The sequence below is a fragment of the Hyla sarda genome, chromosome 1 (assembly GCF_029499605.1).
Source record: "Hyla sarda isolate aHylSar1 chromosome 1, aHylSar1.hap1, whole genome shotgun sequence".
NCBI classification, from domain to species: domain Eukaryota; kingdom Metazoa; phylum Chordata; class Amphibia; order Anura; family Hylidae; genus Hyla; species Hyla sarda.
In genome coordinates, this window is record NC_079189.1 from 271897303 (window position 1) to 271914727 (window position 17425).

General features: G+C 41.0%; 1 protein-coding gene across 6 annotated transcripts in view; it reads left to right on the plus strand.

Annotated features, from left to right (window-relative positions):
- Positions 1-17425, plus strand: part of REXO1 (RNA exonuclease 1 homolog) — a 388039-nt gene that overhangs the window by 186486 nt on the left and 184128 nt on the right. For all 6 annotated transcript variants that reach the window (XR_008892505.1, XM_056572376.1, XM_056572388.1 and 3 more), the window contains exons 9-11: positions 879-1016; positions 1520-1633; positions 1890-1963. Coding sequence is in view for 5 of the 6 variants with exons in the window: in XM_056572376.1 (XP_056428351.1) it covers positions 879-1016; positions 1520-1633; positions 1890-1963 (326 nt within the window). In the remaining variant the exon portion in view is untranslated. The remainder of the gene's footprint in view (positions 1-878; positions 1017-1519; positions 1634-1889; positions 1964-17425) is intronic.

Consider the following 17425-nt stretch of genomic DNA (forward strand, 5'->3'; position numbering starts at 1 on the left):
TATTTGTGTCTACTCTCAACCTTGGGCAATCACATTTCCCTCTCTGTCCCTTTCTTCTTCCAAATAAAATATTTTACATTTATAAAAATTATAAATGTAAGTTTCTCTGGCAAGATATCTGAAAAGTAGGCTTAATATGGCTCAGGAAATTGGATGAAAATGAAACCGTGAAAAAGTTTGGGGTTGTTCTAGAATCCAGAAAGTGAATGTTTAAAACATAGGTTCTATAAGTTGTACCTATCACACTTAATAGTTGGTGTTGGATAACTCATGAGTTAATGCTCTCTTTAACTAAACCTAGTATGCTAAAGATGTGTAAAGCAACCATACCTTTTGACTGCTTAATTGGGGGCTTCATCTTGTTGTAATATTGCTTTTCTCTTCAGTCAGGAACAGTCTGATAAGCCAGGGGTCTACAATACCCCAAGGCCCCACCGCCTCTTTCTTTTAAGTCAGCGATGTGCATAGGTTATCCATCTCTATGCTACACAAGAGATGTCAGCGATAGAGGTGTCTATCAAACAGCAGACCCAGCGCTGGTGTAAAGGAGAGAGGCGTGGCGGTCCTAGGGTTTTGCAGACCCCTGGCCATACCTATTTGAATGTTCCTGACTGCGCAGAAGAGCTATTTTTTATTAGCAAGATAAAGCCAAAGGTATGGCTGCATTACAAATCTACACAGCTTTATCATACTGTGCTTCGTTTAAGGGAGTATTTCCTCATGAAAGTACTCATGTATATCATTCTCTAACTGACTTTGTTTTAAGATCTTAGGAGTAAGGAAATGTGGGGCAAATATTGTATGTAAAATATAGTTTTAATATTTAACACATATTCCAATAGTTTTGTGTACAGATTAATGTAACTCTCTTTACATAGAGGCCACAATATATGAAAAACTGAAAAAATACATTCTGACACCTGAACAGCTAAAAGAGCATGGCTACCCAATGGTGAACCCTGAGAAGCCTGGAAGAGCATTAGTTTATACTGAAGATGAAAGCAAAAATTCAGAATGTAAGTATTGAAAGCTTAAAAAAAATAATGTATTTCACATCAAAAGATTAAAGGGTATCTCTCATCAAATAAACTTTTGATATATTTTAGATTAATGAATGTTGAATAACTTTCCAATAGCATGTTAATGAAAAATATGCTTCTTTCTATTGTATTTTTCCCGATCAGTCCTGTCAGCAAGCATTTCTGACTCATGCTGACTCAGCTCTGAGTGTTCTCCTTTGTGAACAAAGCAGATTGGCAGCTCATAGTGTTTAGGACTCCAGCATGAGTCTGAAATGCTTTCTGCCAGGACTGGTAGGGAGACCCCTAGTGGTCATTTCTTCAAAGTGGAAAATTAAATAGAAAGAAGCATATTTTTTAATAACATGCAATTGTAAAGTTATTCTGCATACATTAATCTATAATATATCAAAAGTTTTTTTCATGAGAGGTACCCTTTAAGGATATGCTTATTTATATACCTTTTTTGTAAATTTGTTATTTCTTTCTCTTAATCGTAGCCTCCAACAAAATATGTTGCCGATGTGGAGCAGAATACCTGCTGACACCTAGTGGAAACTGTGTGCGCCAAGAGGAGTGTGTTTACCATTGGGGTCGTCTTCGCAGGCATAAAGGTGCTGTCCAAGGAAAGGGAGGGGGAATTATAACAGCATGCCCAAATGACAGAGGTTTATTAAATGTAATTGGAAAGTATTCACATGCGGGTGTTCATTATTAATAATGTAAAGAGTGATTTTGATGTAACAATTGAAATCTGTTCAATTTTGGTTAGATTTTATTTAGTAGTTTTGTTAATTTTAAAATTCCTTTCTGAATACAAATTAACTTGTAATAAGGAAACTAACCATGGTCTCCTGATTCTTGTTTCAGTGCCTGGAGGTTGGGAGACTCAATATAACTGCTGCTCTGGTGCTGTTGGCTCAATGGGATGTCAAGTGGCTAAGGTTAGGCTGAATTTCTTCAATTACATATAGTGCGTCATTTTGACTGAAAAAAAGTATTGGACCAATTAATTTTTTTAAATGTATTCATCTTAATACTCAGCCCATAGCTGGCTGCCATTCCATCTCCACTGCTCTGAATGGCATGATGAATTATACTGAGCATGTGATACTGCAGGCAATAACTGGCCTCATCAGTCTTTTGCAAGCAACAGTGGAGCTGTGGCAAGCTTAGCGGGAGGTGTGTTTTTGCTTTTGTTTTCCACTTCATTCCCTGCCACTAAGTAATATTTTTTTCTTCAAAAAAGGCAGAAAAGTCCTTTTCATGTGTGTATTTATTTGACAATATTTATTTTTTAGTTGAGATATAAGTAACGTGTACCAAGTGACTTGGATGCAGCAGTATGGGGAGTGGATTTTCCCTTGGGATATACTGATGCAGGCACATGTTTTATCTCCACAGCATGCAGAGACTTTAAGCAGGAGTTAGTTTCTGCTCGCCGGAGCGGTGCAGGGTTGTACAGCCGGCTGTAGCCATATAGGTACAACGTGGGGGAGCATCCGCAGCATCAGCTCCCGTTTGTCTGCCGGGCAGGGAGGCCCAGCAGACAATATTGATGTAAGAAAAAAAAAGTTGGATCAAGGGGCCCTTTCAAATCCAATCACATATGTTTAAAGAGTACCTGTCCTCAAACCATATTTTCTAAACTAACTCAGATTATATTCCCTAACTACTCCTAACACTCCTCCTGTCCTTAAAAAAAAAACTTCCAAGCTTTCAAATGCTCTGTATCATACCTTTCCCCTTGCTCACATTGTGCTAGCTCCCGGCAGGAGAAAGTGGGTGCCCCCAGCAGGCGCGACATCACTGAAGCCTGTGAGAGCTGTGCCTCACCATACCCCGCAAGCACTTCCTGAGTTTGGTCTCCTGCTAGGGCGGGAGAAGACCAAACTGTTTGACTTCCTGCAGGGAACAGAACACAGCCACCTAGTGGCTGTTTTTTCAATCACATTAAAACATATATAAAGGTTGAGCATTTTAACAGCAAGTAAATAGCAAAGTGTCTTATAATTATATAAGGAACAATATATTAAAAGTTTAGTTTGGTGACAGGTACTCTTAAATAAAAATTATAACATTATTTAAAAATAACTAGGACATCAGATCAAACCAATCGAAATAAAAATAAATGTCCACTTTGCAGTTCATATATGACAACAATTAAGTCCTCTATCTGCAGTTCACTCCTAACAGTGCCAACTGTATTTATAGTGCATATAAAGTTATATTTCATTCATGTAGGTGATGTCTGTTTGGTAAGTAGCGTTGGTGTAATTACCGTATTTATCGGGGTATACCACGCACCGGCCTATAACACGCACCCTCATTTTACCAAGGATATTTGGGTAAAAAAAGTTTTTTACCCAAATATCCATGGTAAAATGAGGGTGCGTGTGTGCGCGTGTATACCCCGATACACCCCCAGGAAAGGCAGGGGGAGAGAGGCCGTCGCTGCCCGCTTCTCTCCCGCCATGCGCCGCTCCGTGCAGCGCATAGCAACGACGCAGGGGACGCACGCCGGAGGCCTGCAGCAGCGCGACCCGACCCCGGCAACAGGTAATTATGCCACCGGGGATGGGGGGAGGCAACGGGGCAGCGGCGCCGGCAATGGGTGCCGCTGCCCCTTTTTTTCCCCCTGGCTGTCGGCGCCGCTTCTCTCCCCCTGGCTATCGGGGTGAGAAGGGTCGGCAGCAGGGCTCTAGACCCCAGGAAAGGCAGGGGGAGAGAAGCGGGCAGCGACGGCCTCTCTCCCCCTGCCTTTCCTGGGGGTGTATCGGCGTATAACGTGCACATAGACTTTAGGCTAAAAATTTTAGCCTAAAAATTGCGTGTTATACGCCGATAAATACGGTACTTCTCTCACCCACTCTAATAGCAGGAGGTTGCGGGACAGAATCAATCCTCCAGCGGGAATTGATGTTGCCTCCATATGTGCAGTAGCATTCATTCATTAACAATTTTGGATGGGTCCATGCTATCACTACCCCTCCTTATATTGTAAAAGTGTTCAGCCATGCAGGTTTTGAATTCCCGTTTTCTTACGATCGATATATTGTTTTTGGTATGGGCATCCAAAATACAAATTATTCCTTTTGAGTGGCAAGTAAGGCAACTTTTTAATTTACCTTTTAAAATTATTTGTTGTTGAAATAATGTTTGATGTTTTTTTTGTTGGAAAATTAGATGTACAATTAGAACATGATCCACATCTATAGAAGCCACATGATAACTATGTTTTTGCTTTGTTCAATTTAAAAAAAATTTTTAATACTTAGGGCCACTTTTAATCCTAAATTGGCTGCCTTGGTAAAAATAATTGGGGGATTTTCTGGGAGTATTGGAGCTAGTGTCTTATCACTTTTTTTCAGTACAATTTTTCAGAATTTTTTTGTGACTATTTTATGATTTATATTGAAGGAGATTATTAAGTAAGGTGTATTTTCTGTATCCATTTTATCCTTATAAATAATTTAGTCAAAATAAAATTAATCGCCTGTAACATAAAATTAGTTTGTTGGTCTGTAAAATGTGCTAACTTATGGTGTTCAACTGCTTGCAGTCCCAGATCATATTTAATGATTATGTATGAAGAATTTACATCAGCGTAGCCCACATGTAATCTGATTTCCAGGTGATATTCTCCATTAATTTAAGAACTTGAGTGGTGTATTTTAGGTGTGATTGTGTGGCTTGTACAAGAGGTTGCAAAATTTTGTCAATGTATTGCGAGATGTTAATGAACCAATGCCGGAAATAATTAGGCGACCTGGTGGATGTATTGCATCTGTGATTTATAATCTCCCGCCATGGTCCACTGAGCTCCGGCGGCTGTGCTAGCTCACTTTGTTGGGGTATGAGCTGTGGGCTACCGATGGGGGGGATCTCTGTTTCTGCCATACAAAGGTTGTCCTAGTTCCCTACTACACTGCTCAAAAAAACAAAGGGAACACCAAGATAACACATCATAGATCTGAATGAACTAATCGTATGAAATACTTTCGTCTTTACATAGTTGAATGTGCTGACAACATATTCACACAAAAATTATCAATAGAAATCAAATTTATCAACCCATGGAGGTCTGCAAATGCCAAACGTCCTGCACGGTGTTGGGCTGTAAGCACAACCCCCACCTGTGGACATCGGGCCCTCATACCACCCTCATGGAGTCTGTCTCTGACCGTTGGAGTGGACACATGCACATTTGTGACCTGCTGGAGGTCATTTTGCAGGCTCTGGCAGTGCTCCTCCTGCTCCTCCTTGCACAAAGGTGGATGTAGCGGTCCTGCTGCTGGGTTGTTGGCCTCCTCCACTTCTCCTGATGTACTGGCCTGTCTCCGGGTAGTGCCTCCATGCTCTCGTCACTACTCTGATAGACACAGCAAACTTTCTTGCCACAGCTCACATTCATGTGCCATCCTGGATGAGCTACACTCCATGAGCCACGTGTGGTTTGTAGACTCCATCTGATGGTACCACTAGAGTGAAAGCACCGCCAGCATTCAAAAGTGACCAAATCATGAGCCAGGAAGCATAGGAACTGAGAAGTGGTCTGTGGTCACCACCTGCAGAACCACTCCTTTATTGGGGGAGTCTTGCTAATTGCCTATAATTTCCACCTGTTGTCGGTTCCATTTGCACAACAGCATGTGAAATTGTCAATCAGTGTTGCTTCCTGAGTGGACAGTGTGATTTCACAGAAGTGTGATTGTGATCATGGAAGGCTGGTGGTTTAGGGGTTGCATATACTCAGTCAGTAGTACAGTCCTGTCTTAGGGCTGACCTAATAACTATGTATAAATATATTAGGTGACAGTATAGTGATCTCTCCCATGAACTATTTATTATACCCAGAACTGTGTCTACAGTCATGGCAGTAAATGTTGGCACCCCTGAAATGTTTCTAGAGAATGAAGTATTTTTCACAGAAAAGGATTTGCTATACACATGTTTATTCCCATTGTGTGTATTGGAACTAAAACAAAAAAGGTAAGAAAAAAAGCAAATTGGATATAATGTCACACCAAACTCCATAAATGGGCTGGACAAAATTATTGGCACCCTTAACACACTTTGGAAAAAATAACTGAAATCAGTCGCTTCCTATAACCATCAATAGGCTTCTTGCACCTCTCAGCCGGAATGTTGGACCACTCTTCCTTTGCAAACTGCTCCAGGTCTCTCCTTTATTGGAAGGGCGCATTTTCCCAACAGCAATTTAAAGATCTCTCCACAGGTGTTTAATGGGGTTTAAATCTGGAATCATTGCTGGCCACTTCAGAACTCTCTTGTGCTTTGTTGCCATCCATTTCTGGGAGTTTTTTGTCATATGTTTGGGGTCATTGTCCTGCTGGAAGACCAAAGATCTCGGACGCAAACCCAGCTTTCTTACACTGGGCTGTTCAGTGTGACCCAAAATCCGTTGGTAATTCTCAGATTTCATAATGCCTTGCACACATTCAAGGCACCAAACTTGTTTGGGGCTGCTTATCTACCATCCGGACTATCCTGCGTTGACACCTTTCATCAATTTTTCTCTTCCGTCCACACCCAGGGAGATTATCTACACTGCCATGGGTTGCAAATGTCTTGATAATGTTGCACACTGTGGACAAAGGCAAATCTTGATCTCTGGAGATGGACTTGTAACCTGAAGTTTGTTGATATTTTTCCACAATTTTGGTCCTCAAGTTTTCTTCTCTTTCTGTTGTCCATGCTTAGTTTGGCACACCCAGACACACAATGCAAAGACTAAGTGAACTTCTCTCCTTTTTATCTGCTTTCAGGTGAGTTTTTTATATTGCGCACACCTGTTACTTTTCTCAGGTGAGTGTAAAGGAGAATCACATGCTTGAAACAATCTAATTTATCCCCAATTTTGAAAGGGTGCCAATAATTTTTTCCAGACCATTTTTGAAGTTTGGTGTGACATACGTCCAATTTGCTTTTTTTCCACCCTTTTTTGGTTTAGTTCCAATACACACAAAGGGAATAAACATGTGTACAGCAAAATATGTGTTACTGCAATCCTTTTCAGTGAGAAATATTCATTTTCTTGAAAAATTTTAGGGGTGGCAACATTTACGGCAATGACTGTATAACAAGGGAGTATGTCTAGAAGAAATAAGGTTTCTACACCAGCACAGACTTGTGGGGTCCTTTATAGGGATGTCCTGATGCTATTTTTTTTAAGACCAAGTGCGAGTACCGATACTTTAATTCTAGTGGTCTCCGATATCAATTACAAGTACTTTTATTTTAAAGGGAATCTGACACCAGATGACAATTTCTGGCACTGCTTACCGTGCTGATATGTGGGTTCCTTGTTGTGTGTAATGGAGATGGCTGCTGTAGTATGAACAGATTTCTCTCTTCTCCATTGGCAGAACAGGGAATTTGCATTGGTGGCGAGACAGATGTCTCCAGAGCGATTGCGCTGATGATCACATGGTGAGCAGCGGTAGAAACCAGCAGGACCCCCCCTTTATGGAGGAGCATGTGACAAACACGTCATTCTGCTTTTTCCGTAGCGTTACGCTGGGGGCAGTGGAGTGCCATGTGTGTCACATGCTCCTGCATAAGACGCTATAATACGGATGGCATAACTGGGCAGCAACAGTGATGCGGACCAGAGAACGGGGCAGCGGAGCGGAGCACTCCACCAGGTATCGGATTTAGTATTGCGAACGTTAGAGGAGTCCCCGATACCATGCAAATACCTGGTACTGGCCCAGATACCAATATTAGTATCGGTATCCGATACTAGTATCGGTATCGGGACATCCCTAGTCCTTTACTGTAACAGCAGTGAGACTATGGAACTCTCTATCTGAAGTGGTGGTCAAGTCAGAAAAGGGCCTGGATACATTTCTGGAGAGTATTACCATTACAGGCCATGGATACATGCTATGGATACATAATCTGTCCGTATCTAGCCCCATGGCATTGAGCCAAGACCCCTGTGCCCTTTGCTCTCGTAGCAGAATAGAAAGAAGGGCAGATCGTAGTTGGTAAGGCCTAGGGCGAGGGCTTGAGAGCATTCTTGAACCAGTGTTTGTAGTGTCAGCCAGACATCATTTGTTAAAGTAAAAGCTGTTGTGGAAGCTTTCTCATACAGAGGACCTAGCCTTGTGGCAATGTTTGGTACCCGTTCTCTACAATAATTTATTTACCCTAGAATAGCTCTGTTTATGGGAGTTTTGCGGCCTTGGAAAATCCTTCAAAGCTTGTACCCTCTGGGCCATCAAATATTGACTGCCCTGTGATATGCAATGTCCCAGGAAGGTAACCTTTATCCTTACAAAACTGTAATTTATCCTTGCTAGCCAAATATCCTGTTGATGATAGATTTATCAAAGACACAGTATTACAATATCAAGTGGATCAGTCTGAACAACAGATTGACACACTATGGGAGGAAGACATCACTATGATCAGACGTCCACTGGTCTATTGCCAGCTTCAGCTTGTCACACTACTCAGATGGGCCGGTCACCAAGCCCTGTGGTAAACGTGTCCAACTCTACTGCGGACCCTGTAATGAGAAAGCAAAAAGGTATTGGCATTGTGAGTCCAGTGACACAGAGAAATACATTAGTGAGGTCAGTCATACCAAGACATGATGAATCAGGTGGTATAGAGGCCAGCAATATGTGTTTTAGGGACTAATGGGGTTTCGCCCAAGATGATCTCATTGATATGTACAAGCCTATAAGTGACCTCCTGGGAAAAGGAATGTGTTGCAAGGGGACTGGACCTTGGTTAAGCTACACCGTTAATATAACAGTCTATCTGCACCTTTATACTATCCATATGCACTACACTAAGGGGAATAACCAAAACACAAGAATCCCCAGAATGGGTTAGGGTCAAAACCATATAGAATCTATTGACCAGGGGTAACCCCCTGATCACAAATACCCTTATTAACTCCCACCACTAAAACTTAACTTTTATTAGATTTTTAATAATATGCAATCTATTATAGTGGAGTCTATTAAAACCACAGTCCTATAGTGTGTTTATCAGTCTATATATGTATATTTCCACAGACACCTTTGTTCATGTCTTGTAAGTAAACATTCACCAGTGGCCTGCAGGTACCTTGGTTAATTGTAATAATAGCACACTGTTAGGGCTGAAATTAAAACCTAACACTGCCCCCTCTACATGTTTCGTTACATCAGTAATGTCCTCAGGAGGAAACTGGCATCAACCTGTTCACACACCTATCTCTCTTTTTATGGGCACTGAATGTCTGCCCTCTGATTGCCTCCCAGCCAATCAGAGCGGCCCCGCGCACTGCTCCATAAGATTATCTCATATGTGTATAATCACCTTCTAATACATCACATCTGAATAACCAATGTTGTTACTCACTGCCTGCAGCGTCATCTTTGTTCGTCTGTGACGTCTTGTAATGTCAGCCGCACTCTCGGATTAGTGACTTGTACATGCGCAGAAGCCGATCAAGTGCCGGCGCATGCGCAGAAGATCCTTTTGCGCTCTTAACCTCCGTTACAAGTTGAATGCATTCCCACAACGGGGAGAGTGTGTGTGCATGCGTGTGGGCTTTCTCATTGTATCTGGTATAGACATATTCCCTTCTATACTATCATATGGTATAGCTCAATTCCTAGTATTATGACAAGATTTGCAGTCATTCCGTGTTAAACATATCTCTATTTATGCTGCCAATATAACTGTTTAATAATTAATATCTTACATTCTTTATATTGCACTCTATACCATATAATGCCTTAGTTGATCATAGTTGGTCATATTCTTCACCATAAATGATTATAAATCAAGTTGGAATCCTGAGTGAGCATACCCAACTGCAGTTGTATAATTGTCATAATAAATACAATTATTCCAGATGGATAATTCTTAATCAAATTGTAGTCCTAGATAAACCTGACTACCTATATTCCTTGTAACCCACTATGTGATACCTTGGCCATACTACATCGAGGCAATTCCAAGTGTGAAATCAGGTAATAAAATTAAATGACTACCATACTATTATTATTTTTATTACGTTTCTTATAAGTGTTTATCACTTTTCGCAACCTTTAGTCCCTATACTTAAAGAAATGGTGCAAAGAAAAAACCTTCATTAAGGCCATTAGGTGACAGGCTTTTAAGCCTGTATATCCACTTAGCTCCCTCCCTTAAGAGGATTTACCGATATTCCCCTTCCTTGGGCCCAATGTCAACTGACATATCCCCCAGAATCTCAAATCTTGTCCTCTGCTGCCATGTACTGGACACTGCATGTGTCTCGACACCGATGTGTCCACTCCTGTCCAGATGTTAATTAAAGGAGTACTCCGGTGAAAACCTTTTTTCTTTTAAATCAACTGGTGCCAGAAAGTTAAACATATTTGTAAATTACTTCTATTAAAAAATCTTAATCCTTCCTGTACTTATTAGCTGCTGAATACTACAGAGGAAATTTTTTTCTTTTTGGAATATTCTCTGATGACATCACGAGCACAGTGCTCTTTGCTGACGTCATTATAATAATAATAACTCTTTATTTATTGTTGTCCTTAGTGGGATTTGAACCCAAGGCCCCAGCACTGCAAGGCAGCAGTGCTAACCACTGAGCCACCATGCTGCCCTTAGCATACAGCACGGTTGCTAAAATGGACAGAGATGTCAGCAGAGAGCTTTGTGCTCGTGATGTCATCAGTGTTCCAAAAAGAAAGGAATTTCCTCTGTAGCATTCAGCAGCTAATAAGTACTGGAAGGATTAAGATTTTTTAATAGAAGTAATTTACAAATCTGTTTAACTTTCTGGCACCAGTTGATTTAAAAGAAAAAAGGTTTTCACCGGAGTACCCCTTTAAATGTTGGCCTATCCTTCTCCTGAATTGCTGGGTGGTGTTACCCACATACAATTTCGGGCATCCACAACGTGCAATATAAACAATATTTTTAGACTTACAATTAATGAATTGTCTGATCTCATTGAAACTGCACTGCAATTGTCTGATTTGTGAAACTGCACTGGCCACAACTATGAGAGCCCATTATCTTGCTCTTTAACCAGTTCCCTGGTCTATCCTCCTGAGGTAGGGGGCTCCTTACGAGGAGGTCTCTCAGATTGGGTCCTTGCCGGAATGTCACTTGGCTTTCTTCCCACAGCTTCCATCAGGTCAACATCACCTGATAGCAAATGCCAGTGTCGGCATATAATTTTCATAATTTAATCCATTTTTCCATCATATGTCCCAATACAACGGATGACCTGTTGTGAAGGGTGTTGTCCTGTTTGATTTTGTCCAAGAAACTCCCTCCTCTCACTTCTCAGGGCTCTATGATAGGCCAATTTAAAATATCTTCTTGGGTATCCTCGTTGTCTGAACCGATGGAACAATTCCCTACTTTCTTCTTGGAAGGATGTTTCTTCCGAATAGTTACGCCTCGCCCTCAGGTATTGACCCATCCATATACTCCTCCTCAAGGATCCCGGATGCCAACTATCCCAATACAATAGGGAATTCACCGATGTGGGCTTCCTGTATATAGTAGTCTGCATTTTTTTCTCTTGATCCACATAAATGTGGATATCCAAGAAATTGATGGAGTGGCCTCCAATTTCCAAGGTAAACGACATCCCTATCTCATTATCTTTAAGTGTTTCAATGAATTGACAGAACAGTTCCCCACCACCATCCCACAATATAACGTCCCCAAAACAAAATGTGCTCTCTGTATAAACTTAAAGTGTCACCAAAAACTACCGTGTCCTCCCACCACCCCAAAAATAAATTTGCATAATTAGGTGCACATGACGCACCCATGGCGGTGCCTTGTGTCTGGTGAAAATATTTGCCATTAAAAAGAAAGTAATTGTGCGTTGGTACAAAATCCAAAAGTGCATAAACAAAATCATTGTGCTCCGAGTAAGTGCTCCTAGTGCTCAAAAAGTGCCTAACGGCTTTGAGGCCTAGATCATGACTGATGTTACTGTATAAACTTTCTACGTCCAGGCTGGCCAGAATCATATCAGTGACTGTGATATCTTGAATTTTAGGGAGTGTGTCTTTTGTGTCACGTAGGTGTGAAGGAAGAGAAGTGACAAAAGGTGCAAAAACGTAATCAAGGTACATACTCCCCCAGGGTCAGGCAATCATTGCCCGACACAATCGGACGTCCCCTGATGGGGCTTGTAATTTTATGCGTTTTGGGGAGAGCATAAAAGGTGGCTATGGTGGGGTGTGGGTTATAGATGAACTTAGCATATTAGAATCTTGGCTTTAGCTTCATCCAACAATTTCTTATATGCTTCCAGATATATTTGTATGGGGTCTGATGGTAGGACTTCATATTTATCAGAGTCAGATAAAAGGTCTATTACCATATCTACGTACTGTATTCTGTTTAGCACAACAACGTTACCGCCTTTATCTGAGGGCTTGATGACGATTGTGTCATCCGCCCTCAGATGTTCTAAGGCTCTTTGTTCTTCAATTGTTAAATTAGTTCGTCCTATATATTTCTGATCCCGGATGTTCTCAATATCACGTGTCACCAATTCCACAAACATTTCAATGTTTGGGAATTGTGAGAACTGTGGAGTAATCTGGGCTTCAAGTCGGTAAATGGGGCCACAAATTGGATTGGATAGCCTTCACTCTCCAGAAATAACTCATGGAGGTCATTGCGAACCTGCTCATCTCTTTGTAATAGGGATCGTGCATCCAAATCATGTTGGGCATGCCACTTAGGCAATGCAACCTTCCTGGCAAACAAATGAATGTCTGTGACCCAGTTAAACTTATAAAATTTTGGTATAGGTGCAAAGGACAGGCCACGACACACAAGTTTAATTTCCACATCACTTAATTGTCTTGTTTATATTATATACTTGTAGCTCTACCCCAGACCCATTACTTGTGCTCTGTCCATCATCCCCAACTACATTGTTGGGGGTAGGCCTAAAAAAGGCATTCATCCTTGCACGGCAGCCTGTGTTAGAAACATTAGCATAGTTGTCTGACTTGGTGGAATTGCTGTTGCCCCCTTGCCATGGTGGTATCTGGCCACCAATGGGCGTTCTCAAACTGAATGGTGGTCCCAATGGCCTAGCTGATGATGATATACCACCACCACTTGCCGATGTTCCTGGGCTGGCTCGACTTGGCAATATTTCCCTGTTTATTTGATTGTTAATTTGGGAAGGTCCCGGGCATACCTGATTTGGTTGTCTGTGTGCCCTATAGGTTACAGGTTGGAAGGCTCTTTTATTGCCTTGTTGCCTCCCCTGTAATATTTAGCCTTTCTCTTCCCTTGTGGTCGCTGTGGTCCACTTGTATCAGAGAAACCACCTTCTGAGCCGGACGTATCCCATTCCGAATATGTCCTAAACTGGTTACTATGACCCAAGGTTGATGGGGGTCTAGTTTAACCACGGTTTTGGCTTTTATAGGTATAGACTTGGTCAGAGGCAAAATCCGTATAGTCCCTCACAAATTTCTTGTGTTTCTTTTCTTTTATCTCCCCTTTATACAGTTCTAAATGGGTCTTGAGTCTACTTTCAAGTGTTACAAATTCGGGATGTGTTATAAAATTCTGCATGTCCTTAATCTGACTCTCCAGTTCTGAATTGACTTGTGCCAGGTATTTCTTCTCGTATTCGAGCAGATATGCTATCAAACGTAGGGAGTTCTCTGTTTGGAGTTGCTCCCAACCCTTCAAAAATGTTGTATCCTCTCTGTGGGAGTTTGATGTTATATGTATTCTGAGACCCCTATATACCCATTTTTGTTGCAGATGGGTCTCAAAACTAGCCACCTCCCACCAGGACCTAATACAGTTCTTATAAGACTTAGAGATGTTCTTGAAGGCTTGTTGTATATTAGTTGGATCTAGGGGAAGAGCGTTTGTGGAGAACACCTGTGACGCTTCAGCTGTCAGGTTATCTAGGATCGGGCGTAGCAACAAAACTCCGGCCATCACTAAACATGTGCCGGGCAAATGGGGTAATTGATGAGAACTAAATCTCTCTTAGGATTAACCAAAACACAAAAATCCCCAGAATGGGTTAGGGTCAAAACCATATAGAATCTATTGACCAGGGGTAACCCCCTGATTATAATAATATAATCAATTATGGTGAAGAATATGACCAATTATGATCAACTAAGGCATTATATGGTATAGAGTGTAATATAAAGAATGAAAGATATTAATTATTAAACAGTTATATTGGCAGCATAAATATAGAGATATGTTTAACATGGAATGACTGCAAATCTTGTCGTAATACTAGGAATTGATCTATACTATATGATAGAATAGAAGGGCATATGTCTATACCAGATACAATGAGAAAGCCCACACACTCTCCCCATTGTGGGAATGCATTCAACTTGCGACGGAGGTTAAGAGCGCAAAAGGATCTTCGGCTTGATCGGCTTCTGCGCATGTACGAGTCACGAAGCCGAGAGTGCGGCTGACATTACAAGAAGTCACAGATGCAGAAAGAGTGCCCATAAAAAGAGATAGGTTTGTGAACAGGTTGATGCCCGTTTCCTCCTGAGGACATTACTGATGTAACGAAACATGTAGAAGGGGCAGTGTTGGGTTTTAATTGCAGCCCTAACAGTGTGCTATTATTACAATTAACTGTGGTTTTAATAGACTCCACTATAATAGATTGCATATTATTTAAAATCTAATCAAAGTTAAGTTTTAGTGGTGGGAGTTAATAAGGGTATTTGTGATCAGGGGGTTACCCCTGTTCAATAGATTCTATACACTAAGGGGATATTAAGGTAGTCAAGTGAGTATACAACTAGGTGCTGTCCTGGTTGTCACCAGAGACACAAGGACCAAACCTACGTCATACTCTTCTACCGCCCACAGTTTCGGGTTTACTTCAACTATAATCTCCAGTGGGATCAGGCTGTCTGGTTCCTTGATGCAAGGTATGGCAATAATGGTGCATATCCTTTCATCCATGAGTGCACTGACTACCACAATACCTGTTGGGGTGCAGCTGATTTGTCCTGGATCTTCTGCCTAAATGTCAGCTCTTTACGATTTTATAGGGACATCCTCTGAAAGCAGCATAAATCTTATGGCTATAGTTGGTGTTTGGTGTTGTATTACCGGTTACCATTTTCCATGTCCACATGGATTGTGATTCCTGAAAGATATGCTAAATACAAAAGGTTAGATAAACACATTGAAATTCTTACAGGTAAAATGAATTGTCTCTAACACAAAGAAATGTTCCTCCCCTGTCTTTCTGGTTATTAACTGATGAAAAGACCTTTTCCTGTGTAAATTAGACTAGGCCTAAATTCACACTATGTGCTTCCCACGTGGTCAAATTCAAAGATAAAGAATTTTTTCTAACATAAAGGAACAAAAACATCAGTTTAAACTCATCTACATCCCCACAGAGGTAGAAATGCAGATATGGTAGAAACTGGGCACAATGCAATATCTATGCACTCCTCTCTTTCTCCACAAAAACATACACTTTACTGATACTTATAAAACCAAACACTTCTATCTTCTGCAATCCTCCAATACGATTTTTTTTTTTTTTTTTTTACATTGATGATTTGCTGAAAACACTCTTGAACTTTTTAAGCCAAAACCAAAAACCCACTGGCCCCATAACTCTGAATCTTTTCTCCTAACAATGACACATCTCTACTGTGCATAATAGGTTATCATCAGTCCTATCAATGATGCATCTCTACTGTGCATAATAATAGGTTATCGTCAGTCCTATCAGTGATACATCTCTACTGTGCATAATAATTGGTAATATTTAACCCCTTAAGGACCGGGGGTTTTTCCGTTTTTGCATTTTCGTATTTTGCTCCTTGCCTTTAAAAAATCATAACTCTTTCAAATTTGCACCTAAAAATCCATATGATGGCTTATTTTTTGCGCCACCAATTCTACTTTGTAATGACGACAGTCATTTTGCCCAAAAATCTACGGTGAAGCGGGAAAAAAAATCTTTGTGCGACAAAATTGAAAAAAAAAACGTTGTTTTGTAACTTTTGGGGGCTTCCGTTTCTACGTAGTACATTTTTCGGTAAAAATGACACCTTATCTTTATTCTGTAGGTCCATACGATTAAAATGATACCCTACTTATATAGGTTTGATTTTGTCGGACTTCTGGAAAAAATCATAACTACATGCAGGAAAATTAATACGTTTAAAATTGTCATCTTCTGACCCCTATAACTTTATTATTTTTCAGTGTATGGGGCGGTATGGGGGCTCATTTTTTGCGCCGTGATCTGAAGTTTTTAACGGTACAATTTTTGCATTGATAGGACTTATTGATCGCTTTTTATTCATTTTTAAATTATATAAAAAGTGACCAAAAATGCACTATTTTGGACTTTGGAATTTTTTTGCGCGCACGCCATTGACCGTGCAGTTTAATTAATGATATATTTTTATAATTCGGACATTTCCGCACGCGTTGATACCATATATTTTTATTTACACAGTTTTTTTTTTTTTTTATTGGAAAAGGGGGGTGATTGAAACTTTTAATAGGGGAGGAGTTAAATGATATTTATTCACTTTTTTTTCCCTTTTTTTTGCAGTGTCATAGGTCCCTTAGGGACCTATAACACTGCACACACTGATCTTCTATGTTGATCACTGGTTTCTCATAAGAAACCAGTGATCAACGATTCTGCCGCATGACTGCTCATGCCTGGATCTCAGGCACTGAGCAGTCATTCGGCGATCGGACAGCGAGGAGGCAGGAAGGGGCCCTCCCGCTGTCCTGTCAGCTGTTCGGGATGCCGCGATTAGCCGCGGCTATCCCGAACAGCCCGACTGAGCTAGCCGGGAACTTTCACTTTCACTTTTAGCCGCGCAGCTCAGCTCTGAGCGCGCGGCTAAAGGGTTAATAGCGCGGCGCCGCGATCGGCGCTGCGCGCTATTAGAGGCGGGTCCCGGCTTCACTATGACGCCGGGCCCTCCGTGATATGACACGGGGTTACTGTGTAACCCCGCGTTATATCAGAAGAGCAGGACCAAGGACGTACCGGTACGTCCTTGGTCCTTAAGGGGTTAATCTTCATTACTATCAGTGATACATCTCTACTTTATATAATGGGTAATATTTAATCTTCAATACTATTAGTGATGCATCTCTACTGTGTATAATAGGCAATTTTCTTATTTAAAGTCTGAGAAGGCTAAAGGTAGTGGCCCAGATTTATCAAACTGTGTGAGAGAAAAAGTGGAGGGATTTACTGACAGCAACCAATCACAGCACAGCTAACAAGCTCTGGTAAAGTGAAAGCTGAGTTGTGATTGGTTGCTGTGGAAAAATCACTACATTTTTTACCCTCAAACAGTTTGATAAATCTGGGCCAGTGAGCTTAAACTTGCACCAAATTA